The following is a 24253-nucleotide window of genomic DNA, read 5'->3' as shown; positions in this document are numbered from 1 at the left end:
AGGGCGATGTAGTAAGGATTATTTTTCAGTTACACTGGTGTTTAACCCTCTTGCTGCCTGTAAAGTTTTTACATTAAAGCAATGAATTAAAAAAAAACACCAACAAACTAATTTGTACTTTACAATTATGAGCAGGTTCCTGTAATTTTGCATTAAAGCATGATATTTTATATAAAAAAAAAAAAATGCATAAAAATGTCTTTCTGGGTTGTAATTGGTACATGAGGTAACGGCATAAATGAAGTACCATCATCTGGTGATTAAATGATGGGAAATCTCTTCTAATTTCACTTGCTTCTTTCGTCCTTCCAAATCTCCATTTATGGAAGTTCTTCATCAGAAAATGAACAAATGTCTATCATTGCATTACGCTGAGGTTGGGACGCTCTGGGGGTATCACATCCACAGGAAGGATATAATGGAACTAGAGAGAGTACAAAGGAGGCCAACAAAATTAATAAAGGGAATGGGAGAACTACAATACCCAGATAGGTTAGCGAAATTAGGATTATTTAGTCTAGAAAAAAGACGGGGCGATCTAATAACCATGTATAAGTATATAAGGGGACAATACAAATATCTCGCTGAGGATCTGTTTATACCAAGGAAGGTGACGGGCACAAGGGGGCATTCTTTGCGTCTGGAAGAGAGAAGGTTTTTCCACCAACATAGAAGAGGATTCTTTACTGTTAGGGCAGTGAGAATCTGGAATTGCTTGCCTGAGGAGGTGGTGATGGCGAACTCAGTCGAGGGGTTCAAGAGAGGCCTGGATGTCTTCCTGGAGCAGAACAATATTGTATCATACAATTATTAGGTTCTGTAGAAGGACGTAGATCTGGGGATTTATTATGATGGAATATAGGCTGAACTGGAAGGACAAATGTATTTTTTCGGCCTTACTAACTATGTTACTATGTTACATTGTATAGGGGATAACTGTGGGTGCATCAAATATAATAATAATAATAATAATAATTTTTATTTATATAGCGCCAACATATTCCGCAGCGCTTTACAAATTATAGAGGAGACTTGTACAGACAATAGACATTACAGCATAACAGAAATACAGTTCAAAACAGATACCAGGAGGCATGAGGGCCCTGCTGCTCGCAAGCTTACAAACTATAATAATAATAATAATAATAATAATAATTTTATTTATATAGCGCCAACATATTCCGCAACGCTTTACAAATTATAGAGGGGACTTGTACAGACAATAAACATTACATCATAACAGAAATACAGTTCAAAACAGATACCAGGAGGAGTGAGGGCCCTGCTCGCAAGCTTACAAACTATGGGGAAAAGGGGAGACACGAGAGGTGGATGGTAACAATTGCTTTAGTTATTCGGACCAGCTATAGTGTAAGGCTCAGGTGTTCATGTAAAGCTGCATGAACCAGTTACCTGCCTAAGTATGTAGCAGTACAGACACAGAGGGCTAATACTGCATAAAGTGTATGAGAACATGATGCGAGGAACCTTTTTTTTTATTTTTTTTTTTTATTATAAATAGGCCACACAGGGATCGTTAGGTTAATGCATTGAGGCGGTAGGCCAGTCTGAACAAATGAGTTTTTAGGGCACGCTTAAAACTGTGGGGATTGGGGATTAATCGTATTAACCTAGGTAGTGCATTCCAAAGAATCGGCGCAGCACGTGTAAAGTCTTGGAGACGGGAGTGGGAGGTTCTGATTATTGAGGATGCTAACCTGAGGTCATTAGCGGAGCGGAGGGCACGGGTAGGGTGGTAGATCAAAGTGTGTGTGTGTGTGGGGGACTTAGGGCATCATACTGTTTGGGGAGTTACTGGGGGTATTGTACCCCCACACAGTAACTGTGGGGACATCCTGCTGTGTGGGTATCTTACTGTGTAGGAGGCATCATACTGTGTGGAGGGTAACTGGGGGCATCATCTGTTGTGGAAGATATGATCCACCATGATCTGGAACAGTAATGACAATATTTAGGATACCCTCAATCATAAGGGAAGGAAATTACACATAATAGAAGCTGGAAAGATAATTGCAGTAACTGAGCAATGAGCGGGAAAATCAAACTTCCCTACAGTTTAGTATTTAGCCAATCAGCAGAGAAAGGGAGGAGCTAATGTAGATTCTGTAAGCCCCGTCCCGGAAGTGCGTCATCTCTGCAGTTCTCTCTCTGGTCCATTCTCCCTCCATATAAAGGTGCAGTCCCTGAGGCTCAGGAATCAGTTTTTGCTCATTAACTGCAGAAAATGTCTGGTCGCGGCAAAGGAGGAAAAGGTCTCGGGAAGGGCGGCGCCAAACGGCACAGAAAGGTGCTCCGTGATAACATCCAGGGCATCACCAAGCCTGCCATCCGCCGTCTAGCTCGCAGAGGAGGCGTCAAGCGCATCTCCGGCCTCATCTATGAGGAGACTCGCGGTGTCCTGAAAGTCTTCCTGGAGAACGTGATCCGTGACGCCGTCACCTACACCGAGCACGCCAAGAGGAAGACCGTCACCGCCATGGACGTGGTGTACGCGCTCAAGCGCCAGGGCCGCACTCTCTACGGCTTCGGAGGTTAATTGTGTTCTCTTCTGTCCTCACAACCCAAAGGCTCTTTTCAGAGCCACCCACATCTTCTAAGTGAGGGCTGCACCTGACTGCTAGGATCTGATTTCTCTGCTTTGGTGATGTCGCTGTAATGTTAGAACACTCATCGGTGCCAACGTTACGCTCCGAATACTGAATAGTCCCAAGGATATCCTGACGTGGAAAGACTAAACGGCTTACCCGAAGCAGATCCCTCTACAGCTCTAATCAGGGGGGTGTTCAGTGCGGTTTCCAAATGTAGGTTAATATTCTGTCTAGACATTTAATATCCTGTTCTTATTGGGCGCTGATTAGTAGATTTATGGGGGATATATATCCGCACTGGGCCGCAGTGATAATTTCCTGATCAGATCCGTGTACAGGGAATGTGGCTGTAGGAGGCAGCTGGATAGATGGACGCCCTGTGTGTCATCACATAGGGTACGGCGACTCCTATGTGATGACCACGTCCTGGACACTAATGTTTCGGGTGGATGGCGCCTCTGAAGACTATTATAACCTCCTCAGAATAATGATGGGCTGTTTGAGGTCTGATAGCCACGGCTGCGCGTTTTGAGGTCCTGTCATGTATTTATATATATCCGGTGTGTGCAGTGTATGGGGGGACACAGGTGTTGGTTCTGTTCCCTACAGCTCCTGTCCTGTATATGTATATACAAAGCGTATACATTGTGTGCAGTGTATGGGGGACACAGCGCTGCCGGGGCCTGGGGTGAAGGTGCCGCATCTGTGGATACTCTGGTAAAGAAAAGATCAGCTGGAAAACGGCACGTAAGGAGTTAAACGGGAGAGGAAAGACGGGCAACAAAATTAATAAAGGGGATGGGAGAACTACAATACCCAGATAGATTAGCGAAATTAGGATTATTTAGTCTAGAAAAAAGACGACTGAGGGGCGATCTAATAACCATGTATAAGTATATAAGGGGACAATACAAATATCTCGCTGAGGATCTGTTTATACCAAGGAAGGTGACGGGCACAAGGGGGCATTCTTTGCGTCTGGAGGAGAGAAGGTTTTTCCACCAACATAGAAGAGGATTCTTTACTGTTAGGGCAGTGAGAATCTGGAATTGCTTGCCTGAGGAGGTGGTGATGGCGAACTCAGTCGAGGGGTTCAAGAGAGGCCTGGATGTCTTCCTGGAGCAGAACAATATTGTATCATACAATTAGGTTCTGTAGAGGGACGTAGATCTGGGGATTTGTTGTGATGGAGTGTGGGCTGAACTGGATGGACAGATGTCTTTTTTCGGCCTTACTAACTATGTTACTATGTACATCACTGAAGGCTGAGCGTTACCAAGGTTTCTCGCTCATTGTCTGATCACAGAATCCGTTGGGGAATTTGAATTCCCCGCTCATAATCTCCGGAGGATTGTTACAGGTCACTGATAGCGACAACCATCCCCCACCCCCTTACTGCGGGACCTGCTAACTACATGTAGACCTCACCGCGGAGTATCAGACACTAAGGAGGGGACATTTCCTGCGAGCTTGGCAGACGACACTCCACCTGAGGGTCTGAGACTTCATGTGGGATTGACCCATTCATCTCCTGTTATTCTGTGGATATGTGCACCAACAATGGCGGCAATGGTGTATGAGCTATCAGCCTCATGCGAGGACCCCCGAGATAGGCGGCGCCGGCTCTTGTGGTGACGGTGTGGGTGGCTCTTAGAAGAGCCTTTGGTTTTGTAGAGATTGGCGGCAGCGCTCACTTGCTCTTGCTCGCCTTGCTGCTCTCGGTCTTCTTGGGCAGCAGCACGGCCTGGATGTTGGGCAGGACGCCCCCCTGGGCAATGGTCACCCCACCCAGCAGCCTGTTCAGCTCCTCGTCATTGCGCACCGCCAGCTGCAGGTGACGGGGGATGATGCGGGTCTTCTTGTTGTCCCGGGCAGCATTGCCGGCCAATTCCAGGATCTCAGCGGTCAGATACTCCAGCACAGCGGCCAGATAGACCGGAGCGCCGGCGCCGACTCTCTCAGCGTAGTTGCCCTTGCGGAGAAGCCTGTGCACACGGCCGACTGGGAACTGCAGTCCTGCCCGGGATGAGCGGGTCTTGGCCTTAGCACGGACCTTTCCTCCTTGTTTGCCGCGTCCAGACATGATGCCGATAACTAATGACGGAAAATCGTGTAGAGAAGAGTCTGTGCTGTGTCGCCTTATATAGTCCGTTGCTCCGCCCTCCTCTCCTGTCGTTGGACGGATCTGAAGATGAAAATGGAGAAGAGTATTGGAGATCCACCAATGAGCTACAGAGGGCGGAGCTTATTATTGCTCCTTGCTCAAATGAGTTTCTCACCCAATAGAAAACGTTCGCTTTGGACAGAATAGATAAGGGGTGAACACAGATATCTGTCCTGGAGCAGAAGGAAATGCAGAAATATTCTGTTGACTTGTTGTTTGCACTTGTTGGACTTGTGTCTTCTATCAGCCATATATTGCACTGACAGTCTGGCGGGTGAGGGGTTAATTCCTGTCAGGAGGAGGCTCCTCACTCACCCGCTTATTATCCTGTGCAGATCCCCTGTGGTGTCCGCGCTTATACTATCACAGCCTGACTGAGACAAGTCTCCTATGTTCTGCCCGGAGCCTGATGTGACGCTGCCGGGTCTCGGGTGGGGGAAGTCGCCGCTTCTGTAAAGCGAGTGTGTAGTGGGGGGTCAGCACACACGGACACTGAGGAGTTAAATGGAGGCGGATATTCCTGTATCTGGGATTGGTCGGCGCCTGCGGATGTCTCTCGCTCATTGGCTGATTACAGATCCGTTGCTGGTTTTGAATTCCCCGCTCAGTTTCTGCTCTTTGTCCGTCGGGTTTATTACCGGCCCCTCTGCTGGAGCGGCGATCGCTGATAATACCGGGTCCTGTCATCCCAGCTGTCTGCCCCCAAACACCTCCGTGTCCTTGACCTGAGTGCACACCATTATCCTTGTTCATGTGATTTTTTGCTTGGTGTAGCACCGGTTTACCAGATGACGTCTGACATCTTCGCATACGACGACGCAACCAGTTCCAGCATCTTATCGCAAGTTTCAAACTCAAGTGAATTCTTGAAAACCCCTCCCCATGAGTTGAGGACGAGGGACTACGAGAAGGAGCGACGAAAATTAATCTCATATGATTTACACTGCATAACTTTGGCAGAACATCATAAACAGGGCAAGATCCCGAGAGGTCTTAGGTGCAACCTGCGCCCAACACTTTTTTCTGAAGATCCCGATTACTGTGACAAATACAAGAGAATACTAAATAAATGTTCTTTAGACATCATTATTCTGACCATTGAATTTCTACAAAAGGCTATTACGGAAACAAAGGACAGTATTAGAGCAATTGAAACACAACTATCTTCTACATTGGCATCCACAGACTCTTACTTTTCGCTGCTCCGGACAGTATTCCCTTCATCGCCTCTGGTTGCCTTGTAAATATTGTACATATTATATTTTATATTTTGGTGTATGTTTATTATTTTGTCTTTTTTGTTCTTATTCGTTTTCTATTACATATAATGTTATGTCACATACAGTTACTTATACTGTTTATTTGCTTTCCTAGTAACCCCATGAATAAGACCCGGGAGGGTCGAAACGTCGGGTTTCTATCTACGAATTATCACAGTGGCAATTGTTGACTTGTTTTCGTGAATAAATCTGGCATATACCTTTTGCATCATACCAGTTTCGAGTGTGCGGTATTTTTTCTTCTACTATTAACTTGACCACACGGTCTGTTTTACCAGCACCTCCGTGTCCTTGACCTGAGTGCACACCATTATCCTTGTTCATGCCCCCAAACACGGGCGGGGATCGGTCGCCATTATTACTCTGGGGAGGTTATAATAACCTTCATAGGCGCCATCCATCCGAAACATTAGTGTCCGGGACGTGGTCATCACATAGGAGTCTCCGTACCCGGTACACAGGGCGTCCATCTATCCAGCTGCCTCAGACAGCCACATTCCCTGTGAATATTCGCTGCCCTATTCACCCCACACGGATCTGATCAGGAGAATATTACTGTACAGCCCATTTCCCTGTAAATCCGGGTTCTATTTATTTTATATATCAATAAGAAGAAACCGCATTTGTGCTGTGATGGGAGTCACCAGTACTTGGGGCATCTTACAGTCAGACTTGTGATCGGATCTCTCTGCACTGCAGTGGTTTTATCTCACGTCATATTAACCCTATGAGATCTATGGCATTCGTTTTACATTATTACATCTAGTGCTAGAGGATCCTATCCTGCAATTGTATTGGGATATTTCTCCCATGATTCGTTGTTCCCCTCCACATTCTCGGAACTTCTACATGTGGGCAAAACAGAATTCATTGTCTTTCCCACATCACACGCAACCCCCCAACGAACCTATCCATTACAGGAAACGGCTGCCCACTCTCCTCAGTCCAAGTTCGCTGCCTCGGGGTAATCCTTGACACTCATCTCTCCTTCAAACCTCATATCCAAGCCCTTTCCACTTCCTGCCGCCTTCAACTCAAAATATTTCAAGGATCTGTAGATTTCTAAACCAAGAATCTGCAAAAACCCTAGTCTATGCCCTCATCATCTCCCGCCTGGACTACTGTAACCTCCTGCTCTGTGGCCTCCCCTCTAACACTCTCGCACCCCTCCTATCTATTCTAAACTCTCCTGCCCGACTAACCAACCTGTCCCCCGCTATTCCCCGGCCTCTCCCCTCTGTCAATCCCTTCACTGGCTCCCCATTACCCAGAGACTCCAGTACAAAAGCCTAACCATGACATACAAAGCCATCCACAAAATGTCTCCTTTATACATCTGTGACCTCCTCTCCCGGTACTTTCCTGCAACCTCCGATCCTCACAAGATCTCCTTCTCTACTCCCCTCTTATCTCCTCTTCCCACAATCGCATACAAGATTTCTCTTGCGCATCACCCCTACTCTGGAACCCTCTACCACAACACATCAGACTCTCACCTACCATGGAAACCTTCAAAAAGAGCCTAAAGACCCACCTCTTCCGACAAGCCTACAACCTGCAGTAACCACCACTGATCGACCAGCTCTACCTTCACCTACTGTATCCTCATCCATCCATTGTAGATTGCGAGCCCTCGTGGGCAGGGTCCTCTCTCCTCCTGTACCAGTTATGACTTGTATTGTTCAAGATCATTGTACCTGTTATTATGTATACCCCTCCTCACATGTAAAGCGCCATGGAATAAATGGCGCTATAATAATAAATAATAATATTGCCCGAGAGCCGCCAGTCCTGACACTAGATGAAGCGGGGGAGGAAAAGTGATAGAACAGAAGGACGATCAGTAACTGAGCAGGGATCCTGTGAGGAGGATGTGACGGCCGATAATGTAACTGCCTGACCTGTGAGATCCTGACACCACAGGGTAATGTTCTGAGCAGGGACACTCCGCAATCTTCTACACATGATCCTACATTTCCCATCACAGACCTCCTGCCTGCAGCCGTAGGACTGATCTGTAATGGGGAGACATGGTGGGATCTGCTGGGAAGGGCAGAATTGGTCTTCCCTGAAATGTCTCTTGTAGGATATGTCCCTGACCAGTATATCGTCTCCATAATACGGATTGTGACGGGAAAGGGACGATCTGATCGTCTCCAGGTCAGACACACGGGAACATCACAGCATGTGGAGAACACGAATCATTCTCTATATCCATGAGAGGAAACCGGAGCGGATACAGCGCCGCTAACCTGGAAATCTGCAGATTCCTGTGTGGGATGTAAGAGACCAATGATCGCTCAACACAAGCAGATTTCCCGATATCGGTCCTGGGACCACGTGTTATATGAAGACAAAAGACGGAAAAAAGCGGGAACCGTAAACGTGTTACCATTGGAAACATTAGCTCCTCCCTCTGCTGATTGGCTGAACACAGGACGGTTGGGGGTTTGAATTTCCCGCCGCTTCTAAATGTAATGACGTCACTTACACTGTAAAAAGAATCCAGATTAGGCTCTAGATCAACTCCACCACAAATGGCTCCTGTTACCTGAGAAACGAGAGTAATGAACTAATAAACGAGACCCCAGAATGCCGAGATCTGTGCAGCAAGGAGTTAAATAAGAAGTCCCTGAATACAGATCAACTCGCTGAGCAATGCCCAGATTATTCCTGAGATTTCCTCACCATCTCCCTCGTCACCAGGCGCAGAGCCCCGGGCGGAGCGAGCAGACACCTCGGGGAGACGGGAGAGGACACCGGAGCAGTGTGGGTGGCTCTTATAGTGAGGGTGTAGGTGGCTCTTATAGGGAGGGTGTGGGTGGCTCTTAGAAGAGCCTTTGGGGTGAGGAGCGGAGCACGGAGCCGATCACTTGGCGCTGGTGTACTTGGTGACGGCCTTGGTGCCCTCGGACACGGCGTGCTTGGCCAGCTCTCCGGGCAGCAGCAGGCGCACGGCGGTCTGGATCTCCCGGGAGGTGATGGTGGAGCGCTTGTTGTAGTGAGCCAGGCGGGAGGCTTCCCCTGCGATGCGCTCGAAGATGTCGTTGACGAAGGAGTTCATGATGCCCATGGCCTTGGAGGAGATGCCGGTGTCGGGGTGGACCTGCTTCAGCACCTTGTACACGTAGATGGCGTAGCTCTCCTTCCTGCTCTTCCTCCGCTTCTTGCCGTCCTTCTTCTGAGTCTTAGTCACGGCTTTCTTGGAGCCCTTCTTGGGCGCAGGCGCAGACTTGGCGGGATCAGGCATGATAACAACAAACCGGTCTCAGCACAAGTGAGAAGAATAATGATCCTGCGCCTCCAAGAGCGGCGGAATTTATAGCCCGGCCATGCAGATGAGCACTGCTGTCAGACCGCCGTTCTATTGGGTGATGAAGTCATGTGACCAACGAGAACGTTAGACGCTCCGCCCACTGCAGCTGATTGGTGGTTTCCCAAATCATTGCTTCATCTTTGCAGCGGGGATGCTGTATAGCGATGTAAAACCCTGTATAATGCTCTATACATCTAAATAGTGCTGTGAAGCTCCATATACCGCAGTGCACCCTCATATAGCGCTGTATGTGTTCATGTTCTATTTACCCTTCATAGTGCTGTTATTCATCTGAATAGTGCAGAGTACCCCCATATACTGCAACCTACTGACAAATGACTGTGCCACATTATGCAGGCAGTTACAGTACAGCGCCCGACATGTTACACTCCGTATAGTGCAGTAATATCTCCAGATGGTGCTGGAAACCCCAGCTAGTCAGCTGTGCCAGGACTGCAAACCCTGTGAATTCAGTGAGATGTTTCGGTAGTAGCCGCACCCAGTTTTCTAGGAAGAGCCGGCTTCCCTCAGGAGCTGTGTCCCCTGTATAAACTGCACTTATCCCTCCTGTGTGTGATCTCAGTAACATGAAGCCGGATCAGTCACTTCAGCCACGAATCTCTGCTCTGTGGTGACCGCAGTACAGTGGAGCACGGATCGTGTATAGTGACCTCTATATACCGCCTGGTGCAGTGTGAACCATCAGTGTGATCAGCGGTGCGGCTCTTAGGAGGAGGATGTGGGGGCTCTTAGAAGAGCCTTTGAGTGTGTGGACAGATGTGGAGGAGCGGAGTTTACAGTCCTGGCACAGCAGACTAGCCGCTTCCTGGATCTACGAGGAAACGGCCATTATCTGTCCCAATCACTGCACAAAGTCCTCCTTCAATAAGGGCTAATTTCCAGCTATCTGCAGATTATTCCGAGGCTGAGTTCTGCGAGCGACACTCAATTTGCACTGACAGTCTGGCGGGTGAGGGGTTAATCCCTGTCAGTGTTTCTCCTCCGCTCCATCTGCACAGGAGGCGGCTCCTCACTCACCCGCGTATTATCCTGTGCAGATCCCCTGTGGTGTCCGCGCTGATCCTATCACAGCCTGACTGAGACAAGTCTCCTATGTTCTGCCCGGAGCCTGATGTGACGCTGCCGGGTCTCGGGTGGGGGAAGTCGCCGCTTCTATAAAGCGAGTGAGTAGTGGGGGTCAGCACACACGGACACTAAGGAGTTAATGGGGGCGGATGTTCCTGTATCTGGGATTGGTCGGCGCCTGTGGATGTCTCTCGCTCATTGGCTGATTACAGATCCGTTGCTGGTTTTGAATTTCCCGCTCAATCGCTTTTCTTTGTCCGTCGGATTATTACCGGCCCCTCTGCTGGAGCGGCGATCGCTGTGTATACCGGTGGGAGCAGCTCTACCCCGTTGATAATACCGGGTCCTGTCCTCCCAACTGTCTGCCCCCAAACACGGGGATCAGTCGCCATTATTATTCTGAGGAGGTTATAATAGTCTTCAGAGGCGACATCCATCCGACACATTAGTGTCCAGGACTTGGTCATCACACAGGAGCCTCCGTACCCGGTACACAGGACGTCCATCTATCCAGCTGCCTCTTACAGCCACATTCCCTGTACACGGATCTGATCAGGAAATTATCACTGCGGCCCAGTGCGGATATATATCCCCCATGAATCCATGTTATCTTTGTAGGTCAATGAGAAGAAACCGCATCACCCGAAGTCCGCGGTGAAAGACGGGGGAGCAGACACGGCCCCAGTATGTCAGGACCCGGGAGCATACAACTAGCACGTCCCAGGCTGAGGCCGGTACTACAGGCAGCCGCACAGGGGATATTTTGCCCTGCAGAGACGCTGAGCCGGATACTAATCAATCAGCGCCCAATAAGAACAGGATCTTAAATGTCTAGACAGAATATTAACCTACATTTGGAAACCGCCCGGAACACCCCCTGATTAGAGCTGTAGAGAGATCTGCTTCCAATAAGCCTTTCCACGTCAGGATATCCTTCGGAAACTGAATGTGTGGGAATATGGTTAAAGAGACCCTACTCCCAGATCATACACACACGGAATCCGTCGGGTACAAAACAGGATTTGCAAATAGGTCTCACAACCAAAAGCAGCGACAGAACCATCCGCCCAAAAACGGCATCAGAGGACGTTACCGAACTGCGGATCAGGGTCAGAATTACCATTCCCCACAATTATTTGGCCGATGGTAGTTTTCGACTATTCAGTATTCGGAGCGTAAATTCGGCACCGATGAGTGTTCTACTAACATTACAGCGACATCACCACAGCAGAGAAATGAGATCCTAGCAGTCAGGTGCAGCCTCTCACTTAGAAGATGTGGGTGGCTCTGAAAAGAGCCTTTGGGTTGTGAAGACAGAAGAGAACACAATTAACCTCCGAAGCCGTAGAGAGTGCGGCCCTGGCGCTTGAGCGCGTACACCACGTCCATGGCGGTGACGGTCTTCCTCTTGGCGTGCTCGGTGTAGGTGACGGCGTCACGGATCACGTTCTCCAGGAAGACTTTCAGGACACCGCGAGTCTCCTCATAGATGAGGCCGGAGATGCGCTTGACGCCTCCTCTGCGAGCTAGACGGCGGATGGCAGGCTTGGTGATGCCCTGGATGTTATCACGGAGCACCTTCCTGTGCCGTTTGGCGCCGCCCTTCCCGAGACCTTTTCCTCCTTTGCCGCGACCAGACATTTTCTGCAGTTAATGAGCAAAAACTGATTCCTGAGCCTCAGGGACTGCACCTTTATATGGAGGGAGAATGGACCAGAGAGAGAACTGCAGAGATGACGCACTTCCGGGACGGGGCTTACAGAATCTACATTAGCTCCTCCCTTTCTCTGCTGATTGGCTAAATACTAAACTGTAGGGAAGTTTGATTTTCCCGCTCATTGCTCAGTTTCTGCAATTATCTTTCCAGCTTCTATTATGTGTAATTTCCTTCCCTTATGATTGAGGGTATCCTAAATATTGTCATTACTGTTCCAGATCATGGTGGATCATATCTTCCACAACAGATGATGCCCCCAGTTACCCTCCACACAGTATGATGCCTCCTACACAGTAAGATACCCACACAGCAGGATGTCCCCACAGTTACTGTGTGGGGGTACAATACCCCCAGTAACTCCCCAAACAGTATGATGCCCTAAGTCCCCCACACACACACACTTTGATGCACCCACAGTTATCCCCTATACAATGTAACATAGTAACATAGTTAGTAAGGCCGAAAAAATACATTTGTCCTTCCAGTTCAGCCTATATTCCATCATAATAAATCCCCAGATCTACGTCCTTCTACAGAACCTAATAATTGTATGATACAATATTGTTCTGCTCCAGGAAGACATCCAGGCCTCTCTTGAACCCCTCGACTGAGTTCGCCATCACCACCTCCTCAGGCAAGCAATTCCAGATTCTCACTGCCCTAACAGTAAAGAATCCTCTTCTATGTTGGTGGAAAAACCTTCTCTCTTCCAGACGCAAAGAATGCCCCCTTGTGCCCGTCACCTTCCTTGGTATAAACAGATCCTCAGCGAGATATTTGTATTGTCCCCTTATATACTTATACATGGTTATTAGATCGCCCCGTCTTTTTTCTAGACTAAATAATCCTAATTTCGCTAACCTATCTGGGTATTGTAGTTCTCCCATTCCCTTTATTAATTTTGTTGGCCTCCTTTGTACTCTCTCTAGTTCCATTATATCCTTCCTGTGGATGTGATACCCCCAGAGCGTCCCAACCTCAGCGTAATGCAATGATAGACATTTGTTCATTTTCTGATGAAGAACTTCCATAAATGGAGATTTGGAAGGACGAAAGAAGCAAGTGAAATTAGAAGAGATTTCCCATCATTTAATCACCAGATGATGGTACTTCATTTATGCCGTTACCTCATGTACCAATTACAACCCAGAAAGACATTTTTATGCATTTGTTTTTATATAAAATATCATGTTTTAATGCAAAATTACAGGAACCTGCTCATAATTGTAAAGTACAAATTAGTTTGTTGGTGTTTTTTTTAATTCATTGCTTTAATGTAAAAACTGTACAGGCAGCAAGAGGGTTAAACACCAGTGTAACTGAAAAATAATCCTTACTACATCGCCCTCTATAGTGCCAGAGGCATTTACCTTATACATTCGAGTATAATCTGAGATTTGCAGCCATTTTTTTTAGGCTGAAAGTGCCCCTCTCGTCTTATACTGGAGTCATTGTACCAGGGGGTCGGCGGCTGGCACATCATACTCACCTCATACTGGCGCGGTCTCTGCTTCTCAGATAGTCTCTGGCGCCTGCATCTCTTCCTGTAATGAGTGGTACCACGTGACCACTAAACAAAGTAATGAATACATACGTGGCTCCACTCCCACAGGCGTGGAGCGCATATTCATTACTTTAATGAGCGGTACCATGACGAACACAGGAACAAGTTGCCGGCACCAGAGACCATCGGAGAAGCAGGGACTTGCAGAGACGCTGCCAGGAGGGTGAGTATGACGGGGGAGGGTGAGCCATGCATATTCACCTGTTCCGACGCGTATCCGGGGGAGATTGCTAGTAGAAATTTTGCAATTAGCTCCTAGCTCCTCCCTTTCGTCTGATTGGTTGAGCACAGAACGGTTGGAGATTTTGAATTTTCCACTTATTGTGCTCTTCTTTTCCCGCTTCTCTATTCTTCTCATCTCAGCGTCGCTTAGATCTGTTGGTTATTTTGATTTTTACTTCCATTGTAGTTTCGGTTGTTATTTTCCAGCTTGTTATAAAGTAGAATAAAAAATACATTTTAAGGACACTGATCTACAGATAACTCATCTGATCCCCGGCAGTCACTCATCATTACACGTGGTGCCCGACTGGTGGCCATTACCGGTCACTGCAGAGCAGGGAGCTGTATGTAACCAGACCCCCGGCGGCACCAGCCACAGATAAGATGAGAAAACTCAAATATATGATAATTACAACCTAAAGCCGCAAGACTGCAGAGGCGGCACTAGGACCCCATTTACGTCTGCGCTGTACAGAAACCGCGCCTCCACCACCAAAGACCCGGGCTGTGCACAGCGCACACTTTACCCTGTCCTTATAAAACGTCAGTCATGTAATTGATGTCGCACTTTTGGACTTGGTGAGAATAAAGGATGCGCGGAGCGGTAACTGGAATATCGCTGATCACCTACAATATCGGACACAGCAGCCGGCTATTACCTTTCCTGACCGCGCTCCGTATATGGAGAATACGCGCAGAAGAGAGACCGTTCAGGACTCGGCTCATTTGTGGGAGGATTTGGTGGCTCTGAAAAGAGCCTTTGTGTTGTGGTCGCAGCCGGGGCAGATCTAAGCTCTCTCCCCACGGATCCGGCGGGCCAGCTGGATGTCTTTGGGCATGATGGTGACCCTCTTGGCGTGGATGGCGCACAGGTTGGTGTCCTCGAACAACCCCACCAGATAAGCCTCGCTGGCCTCCTGCAGGGCCATGACGGCCGAACTCTGGAAACGCAGATCGGTTTTGAAGTCCTGGGCGATCTCCCTCACCAGGCGCTGGAAGGGAAGCTTACGGATCAGCAGCTCGGTGGATTTCTGATAGCGGCGGATCTCACGGAGAGCGACTGTTCCTGGCCGGTAACGATGCGGCTTCTTCACTCCACCAGTGGCGGGAGCGCTCTTCCTGGCGGCCTTTGTGGCCAGCTGCTTGCGGGGAGCTTTCCCTCCGGTGGATTTACGAGCGGTCTGCTTTGTTCTTGCCATGGCTCCGTATAGACGTGGCGGGCACAGATGTGATGAGAGGAGCGGCGGGAGCAGGGTATTTATGCTCCGGTGCGCGTCCTCATTGGTCTCCGGGAAACACGCCCCCTGCGCTCCACTGGTTCTTTCATGAAAAAAAGAGGCCAATAAGGGTTGATATGTTTGACCAGTCATTGTTATTATTCCCGCCCAGTAACCCCGCCCCCTGAAGTCCCCGCCTCTTTCGTGATGCGTCTGTCCTCAGATCACTCATTTGCCGCTGCTGGAGCAGCTGATGTATCTGCGTTGAAATGTCCCCGTGTATAGCGCTGTACAGTGCAGCTCCCACATTATCGTCAGATCACACCAACCCCCCCATCCTGAGACTGCGCCCAGCATCAGTTATATTAAAAACATTACAAGTAGGAAAACCGATCATACAGCTCTGCGGGGAGGAGGTGGTGGCACTGATTATACAGCTCTGCGGGGAGGAAGTGGTGGCTCTGATCATACAGCTCTGCGGGGGAGAAGGTGGTGGCACTGATCATACAGCTCTGCGGGGTGGAGGTGATTTCTCTGATCATACAGCTCTGCAGGGAGGAGTAGGTGGTGGCACTGATGATACAGCTCTGCGGGGAGGAGGTGGTGGCACTGATCATACAGCTCTGCGGGGTGGAGGTGATTTCTCTGATCATACAGCTCTGCGGGGAGGAGGAGGTGGCACTGATCATACAGCTCTGCGGGGAGGAGGTGGTGGCACTGATCATACAGCTCTGCGGGGAGGAGGTGGTGGCTCTGATCATACTGCTCTGCGGGGAGGAGGTGGTGGTACTGATCATACAGCTGTGCGGGGAGGAGGTGATTTCTCTGATCATACAGCTCTGCAGGGAGGAGGTGGTGGCTCTGATCATACAGCTCTGCGGGGAGGAGGTGGTGGCTCTGATCATACAGCTCTGCGGGGAGGAGGAGGTGGCACTGATCATACAGCTCTGCGGGGAGGAGGTGGTGGCACTGATCATACAGCTCTGCGGGGAGGAGGTGGTGGCACTGATCATACAGCTCTGCGGGGTGGAGGTGATTTCTCTGATCATACAGCTCTGCGGGGAGAAGGAGGTGGCACTGATCATACAGCTCTGCGGGGAGGAGGTGGTGGCACTGATCATACAGCTCTGCGGGGAGGAGGTGGTGGCACTGATCATACAGCTCTGCGGGGAGGAGGTGGTGGCACTGATTATACAGCTCTGCGGGGAGAGGGTGGTGGCTCTGATCATACAGCTCTGAGGGGAGGAGGTGGTGGCTCTGATCATACAGCTCTGCGGGGTGGAGGTGATTTCTCTGATCATACAGCTCTGCGGGGTGGAGGTGGTGGCACTGATTATACAGCTCTGCGGGGAGGAAGTGGTGGCTCTGATCATACAGCTCTGCGGGGGAGAAGGTGGTGGCACTGATCATACAGCTCTGCGGGGTGGAGGTGATTTCTCTGATCATACAGCTCTGCAGGGAGGAGTAGGTGGTGGCACTGATGATACAGCTCTGCGGGGAGGAGGTGGTGGCACTGATCATACAGCTCTGCGGGGTGGAGGTGATTTCTCTGATCATACAGCTCTGCAGGGAGGAGTAGGTGGTGGCACTGATGATACAGCTCTGCGGGGAGGAGGTGGTGGCACTGATCATACAGCTCTGCGGGGAGGAGGTGGTGGCTCTGATCATACAGCTCTGCGGGGAGGAGGTGGTGGTTCTGATCATGCAGCTCTGCGGGGAGGAGGTGGTGGCACTGATCATACAGCTGTGCGGGGAGGAGGTGGTGGCACTGATCATACAGCTCTGCGGGGAGGAGGTGGTGGCTCTGATCATACAGCTCTGCGGGGAGGAGGTGGTGGCACTGATCATACAGCTCTGCGGGGAGGAGGTGGTGGTACTGATCATACAGCTGTGCGGGGAGGAGGTGATTTCTCTGATCATACAGCTCTGCAGGGAGGAGGTGTTGGTACTGATCATACAGCTGTGCGGGGAGGAGGTGATTTCTCTGATCATACAGCTCTGCAGGGAGGAGGTGGTGGCACTGATCATACAGCTCTGCGGGGAGGAGGTGGTGGCACTGATCATACAGCTCTGCGGGGAGGAGGTGGTGGCACTGATCATACAGCTCTGCGGGGAGGAGGTGGTGGCACTGATCATACAGCTCTGCGGGGAGGAGGTGATTTCTCTGATCATACAGCTCTGCAGGGAGGAGGTGGTGGCTCTGATCATACAGCTCTGCGGGGAGGAGGTGGTGGCTCTGATCATACAGCTCTGCAGGGAGGAGGTGGTGGCTCTGATCATACAGCTCTGCGGGGAGGAGGTGGTGGCTCTGATCATACAGCTCTGCGGGGAGGAGGAGGTGGCACTGATCATACAGCTCTGCGGGGAGGAGGTGGTGGCACTGATCATACAGCTCTGCGGGGAGGAGGTGGTGGCACTGATCATACAGCTCTGCGGGGAGGAGGAGGTGGCTCTGATCATACAGCTCTGCGGGGAGGAGGAGGTGGCACTGATCATACAGCTCTGCGGGGAGGAGGTGGTGGCACTGATCATACAGCTCTGCGGGGAGGAGGTGGTGGCACTGATCATACAGCTCTGCGGGGAGGAGGTGGTGGCACTGATTATACAGCTCTGCGGGGAGAGGGTGGTGGCTCTGATCATACAGCTCTGCGGGGTGGAGGTGATTTCTCTGATCATACAGCTCTGCGGTGTGGAGGTGGTGGCACTGATTATACAGCTCTGCGGGGAGGAAGTGGTGGCTCTGATCATACAGCTCTGCGGGGGAGAAGGTGGTGGCACTGATCATACAGCTCTGCGGGGTGGAGGTGATTTCTCTGATCATACAGCTCTGCAGGGAGGAGTAGGTGGTGGCACTGATGATACAGCTCTGCGGGGAGGAGGTGGTGGCACTGATCATACAGCTCTGCGGGGTGGAGGTGATTTCTCTGATCATACAGCTCTGCGGGGAGGAGGAGGTGGCACTGATCATACAGCTCTGCGGGGAGGAGGTGGTGGCACTGATCATACAGCTCTGCGGGGAGGAGGTGGTGGCTCTGATCATACTGCTCTGCGGGGAGGAGGTGGTGGTACTGATCATACAGCTGTGCGGGGAGGAGGTGATTTCTCTGATCATACAGCTCTGCAGGGAGGAGGTGGTGGCTCTGATCATACAGCTCTGCGGGGAGGAGGTGGTGGCTCTGATCATACAGCTCTGCGGGGAGGAGGAGGTGGCACTGATCATACAGCTCTGCGGGGAGGAGGTGGTGGCACTGATCATACAGCTCTGCGGGGAGGAGGTAACATAGTAACATAGTAACATAGTTAGTAAGGCCGAAAAAAGACATTTGTCCATCCAGTTCAGCCTATATTCCATCATAATAAATACCCAGATCTACGTCCTTCTACAGAACCTAATAATTGTATGATACAATATTGTTCTGCTCCAGGAAGACATCCAGGCCTCTCTTGAACCCCTCGACTGAGTTCGCCATCACCACCTCCTCAGGCAAGCAATTCCAGATTCTCACTGCCCTAACAGTAAAGAATCCTCTTCTGTGTTGGTGGAAAAACCTTCTCTCCTCCAGACGCAAAGAATGCCCCCTTGTGCCCGTCACCTTCCTTGGTATAAACAGATCCTCAGCGAGATATTTGTATTGTCCCCTTATATACTTATACATGGTTATTAGATCGCCCCTCAGTCGTCTTTTTTCTAGACTAAATAATCCTAATTTCGCTAATCTATCTGGGTATTGTAGTTCTCCTATCCCCTTTATTAATTTTGTTGCCCTCCTTTGTACTCTCTCTAGTTCCATTATATCCTTCCTGAGCACCGGTGCCCAAAACTGGACACAGTACTCCATGTGCGGTCTAACTAGGGATTTGTACAGAGGCAGTATAATGCTCTCATCATGTGTATCCAGACCTCTTTTAATGCACCCCATGATCCTGTTTGCCTTGGCAGCTGCTGCCTGGCACTGGCTGCTCCAGGTAAGTTTATCATTAACTAGGATCCCCAAGTCCTTCTCCCTGTCAGATTTACCCAGTGGTTTCCCGTTCAGTGTGTAATGGTGATATTGATTCCCTCTTCCCATGTGTATAACCTTACATTTATCATTGTTAAACCTCATCTGCCACCTTTCAGCCCAAGTTTCCAACTTATCCAGATCCATCTGTAGCAGAATACTATCTTCTCTTGTATTAACTGCTTTACATAGTTTTGTATCATCTGCAAATATCGATGTTTTACTGTGTAAACCTTCTACCAGATCATTAATGAATATGTTGAAGAGAACAGGTCCCAATACTGACCCCTGCGGTACCCCACTGGTCACAGCGACCCAGTTAGAGACTATACCATTTATAACCACCCTCTGCTTTCTATCACTAAGCCAGTTACTAACCCATTTACACACATTTTCCCCCAGACCAAGCATTCTCATTTTGTGTACCAACCTCTTGTGCGGCACGGTATCAAACGCTTTGGAAAAATCGAGATATACCACGTCCAATGACTCACCGTGGTCCAGCCTATAGCTTACCTCTTCATAAAAACTGATTAGATTGGTTTGACAGGAGCGATTTCTCATAAACCCATGCTGATATGGAGTTAAACAGTTATTCTCATTGAGATAATCCAGAATAACATCCCTCAGAAACCCTTCAAATATTTTACCAACAATAGAGGTTAGACTTACTGGCCTATAATTTCCAGGTTCACTTTTAGAGCCCTTTTTGAATATTGGCACCACATTTGCTATGCGCCAATCCTGCGGAACAGACCCTGTCGCTATAGAGTCACTAAAAATAAGAAATAATGGTTTATCTATTACATTACTTAGTTCTCTTAGTACTCGTGGGTGTATGCCATCCGGACCCGGAGATTTATCTATTTTAATCTTATTTAGCCGGTTTCGCACCTCTTCTTGGGTTAGATTGGTGACCCTTAATATAGGGTTTTCATTGTTTCTTGGGATTTCACCTAGCATTTCATTTTCCACCGTGAATACCGTGGAGAAGAAGGTGTTTAATATGTTAGCTTTTTCCTCGTCATCTACAACCATTCTTTCCTCACTATTTTTTAAGGGGCCTACATTTTCAGTTTTTATTCTTTTACTATTGATATAGTTGAAGAACAGTTTGGGATTAGTTTTACTCTCCTTAGCAATGTGCTTCTCTGTTTCCTTTTTGGCAGCTTTAATTAGTTTTTTAGATAAAGTATTTTTCTCCCTATAGTTTTTTAGAGCTTCAATGGTGCCATCCTGCTTTAGTAGTGCAAATGCTTTCTTTTTACTGTTAATTGCCTGTCTTACTTCTTTGTTTAGCCACATTGGGTTTTTCCTATTTCTAGTCCTTTTATTCCCACAAGGTATAAACCGCTTACACTGCCTATTTAGGATGTTCTTAAACATTTCCCATTTATTATCTGTATTCTCATTTCTGAGGATATTGTCCCAGTCTACCAGATTAAGGGCATCTCTAAGCTGTTCAAACTTTGCCTTCCTAAAGTTCAATGTTTTTGTGACTCCCTGACAAGTCCTCCTAGTGAAAGACAGGTGAAACTGCACAATATTGTGGTCGCTATTTCCTAAATGCCCAACCACCTGCAGATTTGTTATTCTGTCAGGTCTATTAGATAGTATTAGGTCTAAAAGTGCTGCTCCTCTGGTTGGATTCTGCACCAATTGTGAAAGATAATTTTTCTTGGTTATTAGCAGAAACCTGTTGCCTTTATGGGTTTCACAGGTTTCTGTTTCCCAGTTAATATCCGGGTAGTTAAAGTCCCCCATAACCAGGACCTCATTATGGGTTGCAGCTTCATCTATCTGCTTTAGAAGTAGACTTTCCATGCTTTCTGTTATATTTGGGGGTTTGTAACAGACCCCAATGAGAATTTTGTTACCATTTTTCCCTCCATGAATTTAAACCCATATGGACTCGACATCCTCATTCCCTTCGCTAATATCCTCCCTTAAAGTGGACTTTAGACAAGACTTTACATAGAGACAAACCCCTCCTCCTCTCCGATTTTTACGATCCTTTCTAAACAGACTGTAACCCTGTAAGTTAACTGCCCAGTCATAGCTTTCATCTAACCATGTCTCGGTTATTCCCACTATGTCAAAGTTACCTGTAGATATTTCTGCTTCTAGTTCTTCCATCTTGTTTGTCAGGCTTCTGGCGTTTGCGAGCATGCAGTTTAGAGGATTTTGTTTTGTTCCAATCTCCTCACTGTGGATTGTTTTAGAAATGTTCTTACCTCCCTTCTGAATATGTTTTCCTGGGTCGTCTTTGTTCGAGTCTAATGTTTTTCTTCCCGTCCCCTTTTCTTCTAGTTTAACGCCCTCCTGATGATTGTAGCGAGTCTTCTGGCGAATGTGTGTTTCCCAGGTTTGTTGAGGTGTAGTCCGTCTCTGGCGAGGAGTCCATCATACCAGTAATTCACACCGTGGTCCAGGAATCCAAATCCTTGTTGTCTGCACCATCGTCTTAGCCAGTTGTTTGCATCAAGGATCCTGTTCCATCTCCTGGTGCCATGCCCGTCTACTGGAAGGATAGAAGAAAAAACTACCTGTGCATCCAGTTCCTTTACTTTCTTCCCCAACTCTTCAAAGTCCTTGCAGATTGTCGGTAGGTCCTTCCTTGCCGTGTCATTGGTGCCAACATGTATCAGAAGAAATGGGTGGACGTCCTTGGAGCTGAAGAGCTTTGGTATCCTATCGGTCACATCCTTGATCATCGCACCTGGAAGGCAGCATACTTCTCTTGCAGTTATGTCCGGTCTGCAGATGGTTGCTTCTGTGCCTCTCAGTAGTGAGTCTCCCACCACCACCACTCTTCGTTGCTTCTTGGCTGTACTTTTTGCTGTCACTTGTTGCTGTGTGCCCTTTTCTTTTTTGCTTGCTGGTATTGCTTCATTCTTAGGTGTGCCATCTTCATCCTCTACAAAGATTTGATATCGGTTCTTCAGTTGTGTGGTTGGTGATTTCTCCATGGTCTTCTTGCTTCTTTTGGTCACATGCTTCCACTCATCTGCTTTTGGAGGTTCTCTGACACTTTTTTCACCTTCTGTGACCAGTAAAGATGCTTCTGTTCTGTCTAGAAAGTCTTCATTCTCTTTGATGAGTTTCAAAGTTGCTATTCTTTCTTCCAGACCCCGCACCTTTTCTTCTAAAAGGGCCACTAGTCTACACTTCTGACAGGTGAAATTGGATTCTTCTTCTGGTCGATCTGTGAACATGTAGCACATGCTGCAGCTCACCATGTAGGTTGTCACATCTGCCATGTTGCTGCTAGATCCTGCTGACTTGCTGTGTGTTTTCCTTCTTGTGTAATCTACTCAGCCAAGCTCTCTTGCAATAATGTCCTACAGGCAAAAATTCGCGCGCCATAAGGCGCGCGGTTTGGTGATGCTTTCGAAGCAGCTGGTCCCGGCTGTACCCAACGATCTTCTAGCTTAGGGAGACTTCGCTTCTCCCAGAAGGCACCTGGAATATGCAAATTAGCCTCCTGAAGCTTGAATCCCTGGTTTGGTGATGCTTTCGAAGCAGCTGGTCCCGGCTGTACCCAACGATCTTCTAGCTTAGGGAGACTTCGCTTCTCCCAGAAGGCACCTGGAATATGCAAATTAGCCTCCTGAAGCTTGAATCCCTGGTTTGGCACTGGTGGTGGTGGCACTGATCATACAGCTCTGCGGGGAGGAGGTGGTGGCACTGATCATACAGCTCTGCGGGGAGGAGGAGGTGGCTCTGATCATACAGCTCTGCGGGGAGGAGGAGGTGGCACTGATCATACAGCTCTGCGGGGAGGAGCAGAGCTGTATGATCAGTGCCACCACCTCCTCCCTGCAGAGCTGTATGATCAGAGAAATCACCTCCTCCCCGCACAGCTGTATGATCAGTACCACCACCTCCTCCCCGCAGAGCTGTATGATCAGAGCCACCACCTCCTCCCCGCAGAGCTGTATGATCAGAGCCACCACCTCCTCCCCGCAGAGCTGTATGATCAGAGCCACCTCCTCCTCCCCGCAGAGCTGTATGATCAGTGCCACCACCTCCTCCCCGCAGAGCTGTATGATCAGTGCCACCACCTCCTCCCCGCAGAGCTGTATGATCAGTGCCACCTCCTCCTCCCCGCAGAGCTGTATGATCAGAGCCACCACCTCCTCCCCGCAGAGCTGTATGATCAGAGCCACCACCTCCTCCCTGCAGAGCTGTATGATCAGAGAAATCACCTCCTCCCCGCACAGCTGTATGATCAGTACCACCACCTCCTCCCCGCAGAGCTGTATGATCAGAGCCACCACCTCCTCCCCGCAGAGCTGTATGATCAGAGCCACCACCTCCTCCCTGCAGAGCTGTATGATCAGTGCCACCACCTCCTCCCCGCAGAGCTGTATGATCAGTGCCACCACCTCCTCCCCGCAGAGCTGTATGATCAGTGCCACCTCCTCCTCCCCGCAGAGCTGCATGATCAGTGCCACCACCTCCTCCCCGCAGAGCTGTATGATCAGTGCCACCACCTCCTCCCCGCAGAGCTGTATGATCAGTGCCATCACCTCCTCCCCGCAGAGCTGTATGATCAGTGCCACCTCAACCTCCCCGCAGAGCTGTATGATCAGAGCCACCACCTCCTCCCTGCAGAGCTGTATGATCAGAGAAATCACCTCCTCCCCGCACAGCTGTATGATCAGTACCACCACCTCCTCCCCGCAGAGCTGTATGATCAGTGCCACCACCTCCTCCCCGCACAGCTGTATGATCAGTGCCACCACCTCCTCCCCGCAGAGCTGCATGATCAGAGCCACCACCTCCTCTCCGCAGAGCTGTATGATCAGAGCCACCACCTCCTCCCTGCAGAGCTGTATGATCAGAGAAATCACCTCCTCCCCGGAGAGCCGTATGATCAGTGCCACCACCTTCTCCCCGCAGAGCTGTATGATCAGAGCCACCACATTCTCCTCGCAGAGCTGTAGGATTAGAGCCATCACATCCTCCCCGCAGAGCTGTATGATCAGTGCCACCACCCTCTCCCCGCAGAGCTGTATGATCAGAGCCACCACCTACTCCCCTCAGACCTGTATGATCAGAGCCATAACCTCCT

The 24253-nt window shown here is 49.2% G+C and overlaps 3 protein-coding genes across 3 annotated transcripts; all 3 read right to left on the bottom strand.

Annotated features, from left to right (window-relative positions):
- Positions 1 to 4299: 4299 nt before the first annotated feature.
- On the bottom strand, positions 4300 to 4843 carry LOC138645968 (histone H2A type 1). Its single transcript, XM_069735446.1, has one exon. It carries the CDS (start codon positions 4690 to 4692, stop codon positions 4300 to 4302), a length of 393 nt encoding a protein of 130 aa, XP_069591547.1. The 5' UTR covers positions 4693 to 4843.
- A 4079-nt stretch (positions 4844 to 8922) lies between these two features.
- On the bottom strand, positions 8923 to 9303 carry LOC138645967 (histone H2B 1.1-like). The gene has a single exon (XM_069735445.1). The coding sequence runs from the start codon at positions 9301 to 9303 to the stop codon at positions 8923 to 8925; it is 381 nt and encodes a 126-aa protein (XP_069591546.1).
- Positions 9304 to 14746: 5443 nt separating this feature from the next.
- On the bottom strand, positions 14747 to 15157 carry LOC138646149 (histone H3). The gene has a single exon (XM_069735612.1). It carries the CDS (start codon positions 15155 to 15157, stop codon positions 14747 to 14749), a length of 411 nt encoding a protein of 136 aa, XP_069591713.1.
- Between the last annotated feature and the right edge of the window lie 9096 nt (positions 15158 to 24253).

The sequence above is a fragment of the Ranitomeya imitator genome, chromosome 7 (assembly GCF_032444005.1).
Source record: "Ranitomeya imitator isolate aRanImi1 chromosome 7, aRanImi1.pri, whole genome shotgun sequence".
Taxonomy (NCBI): Eukaryota; Metazoa; Chordata; class Amphibia; order Anura; family Dendrobatidae; genus Ranitomeya; species Ranitomeya imitator.
Note: the sequence above shows the minus strand (reverse complement) of the source record. Positions and strands in the feature narration are given on the sequence as shown.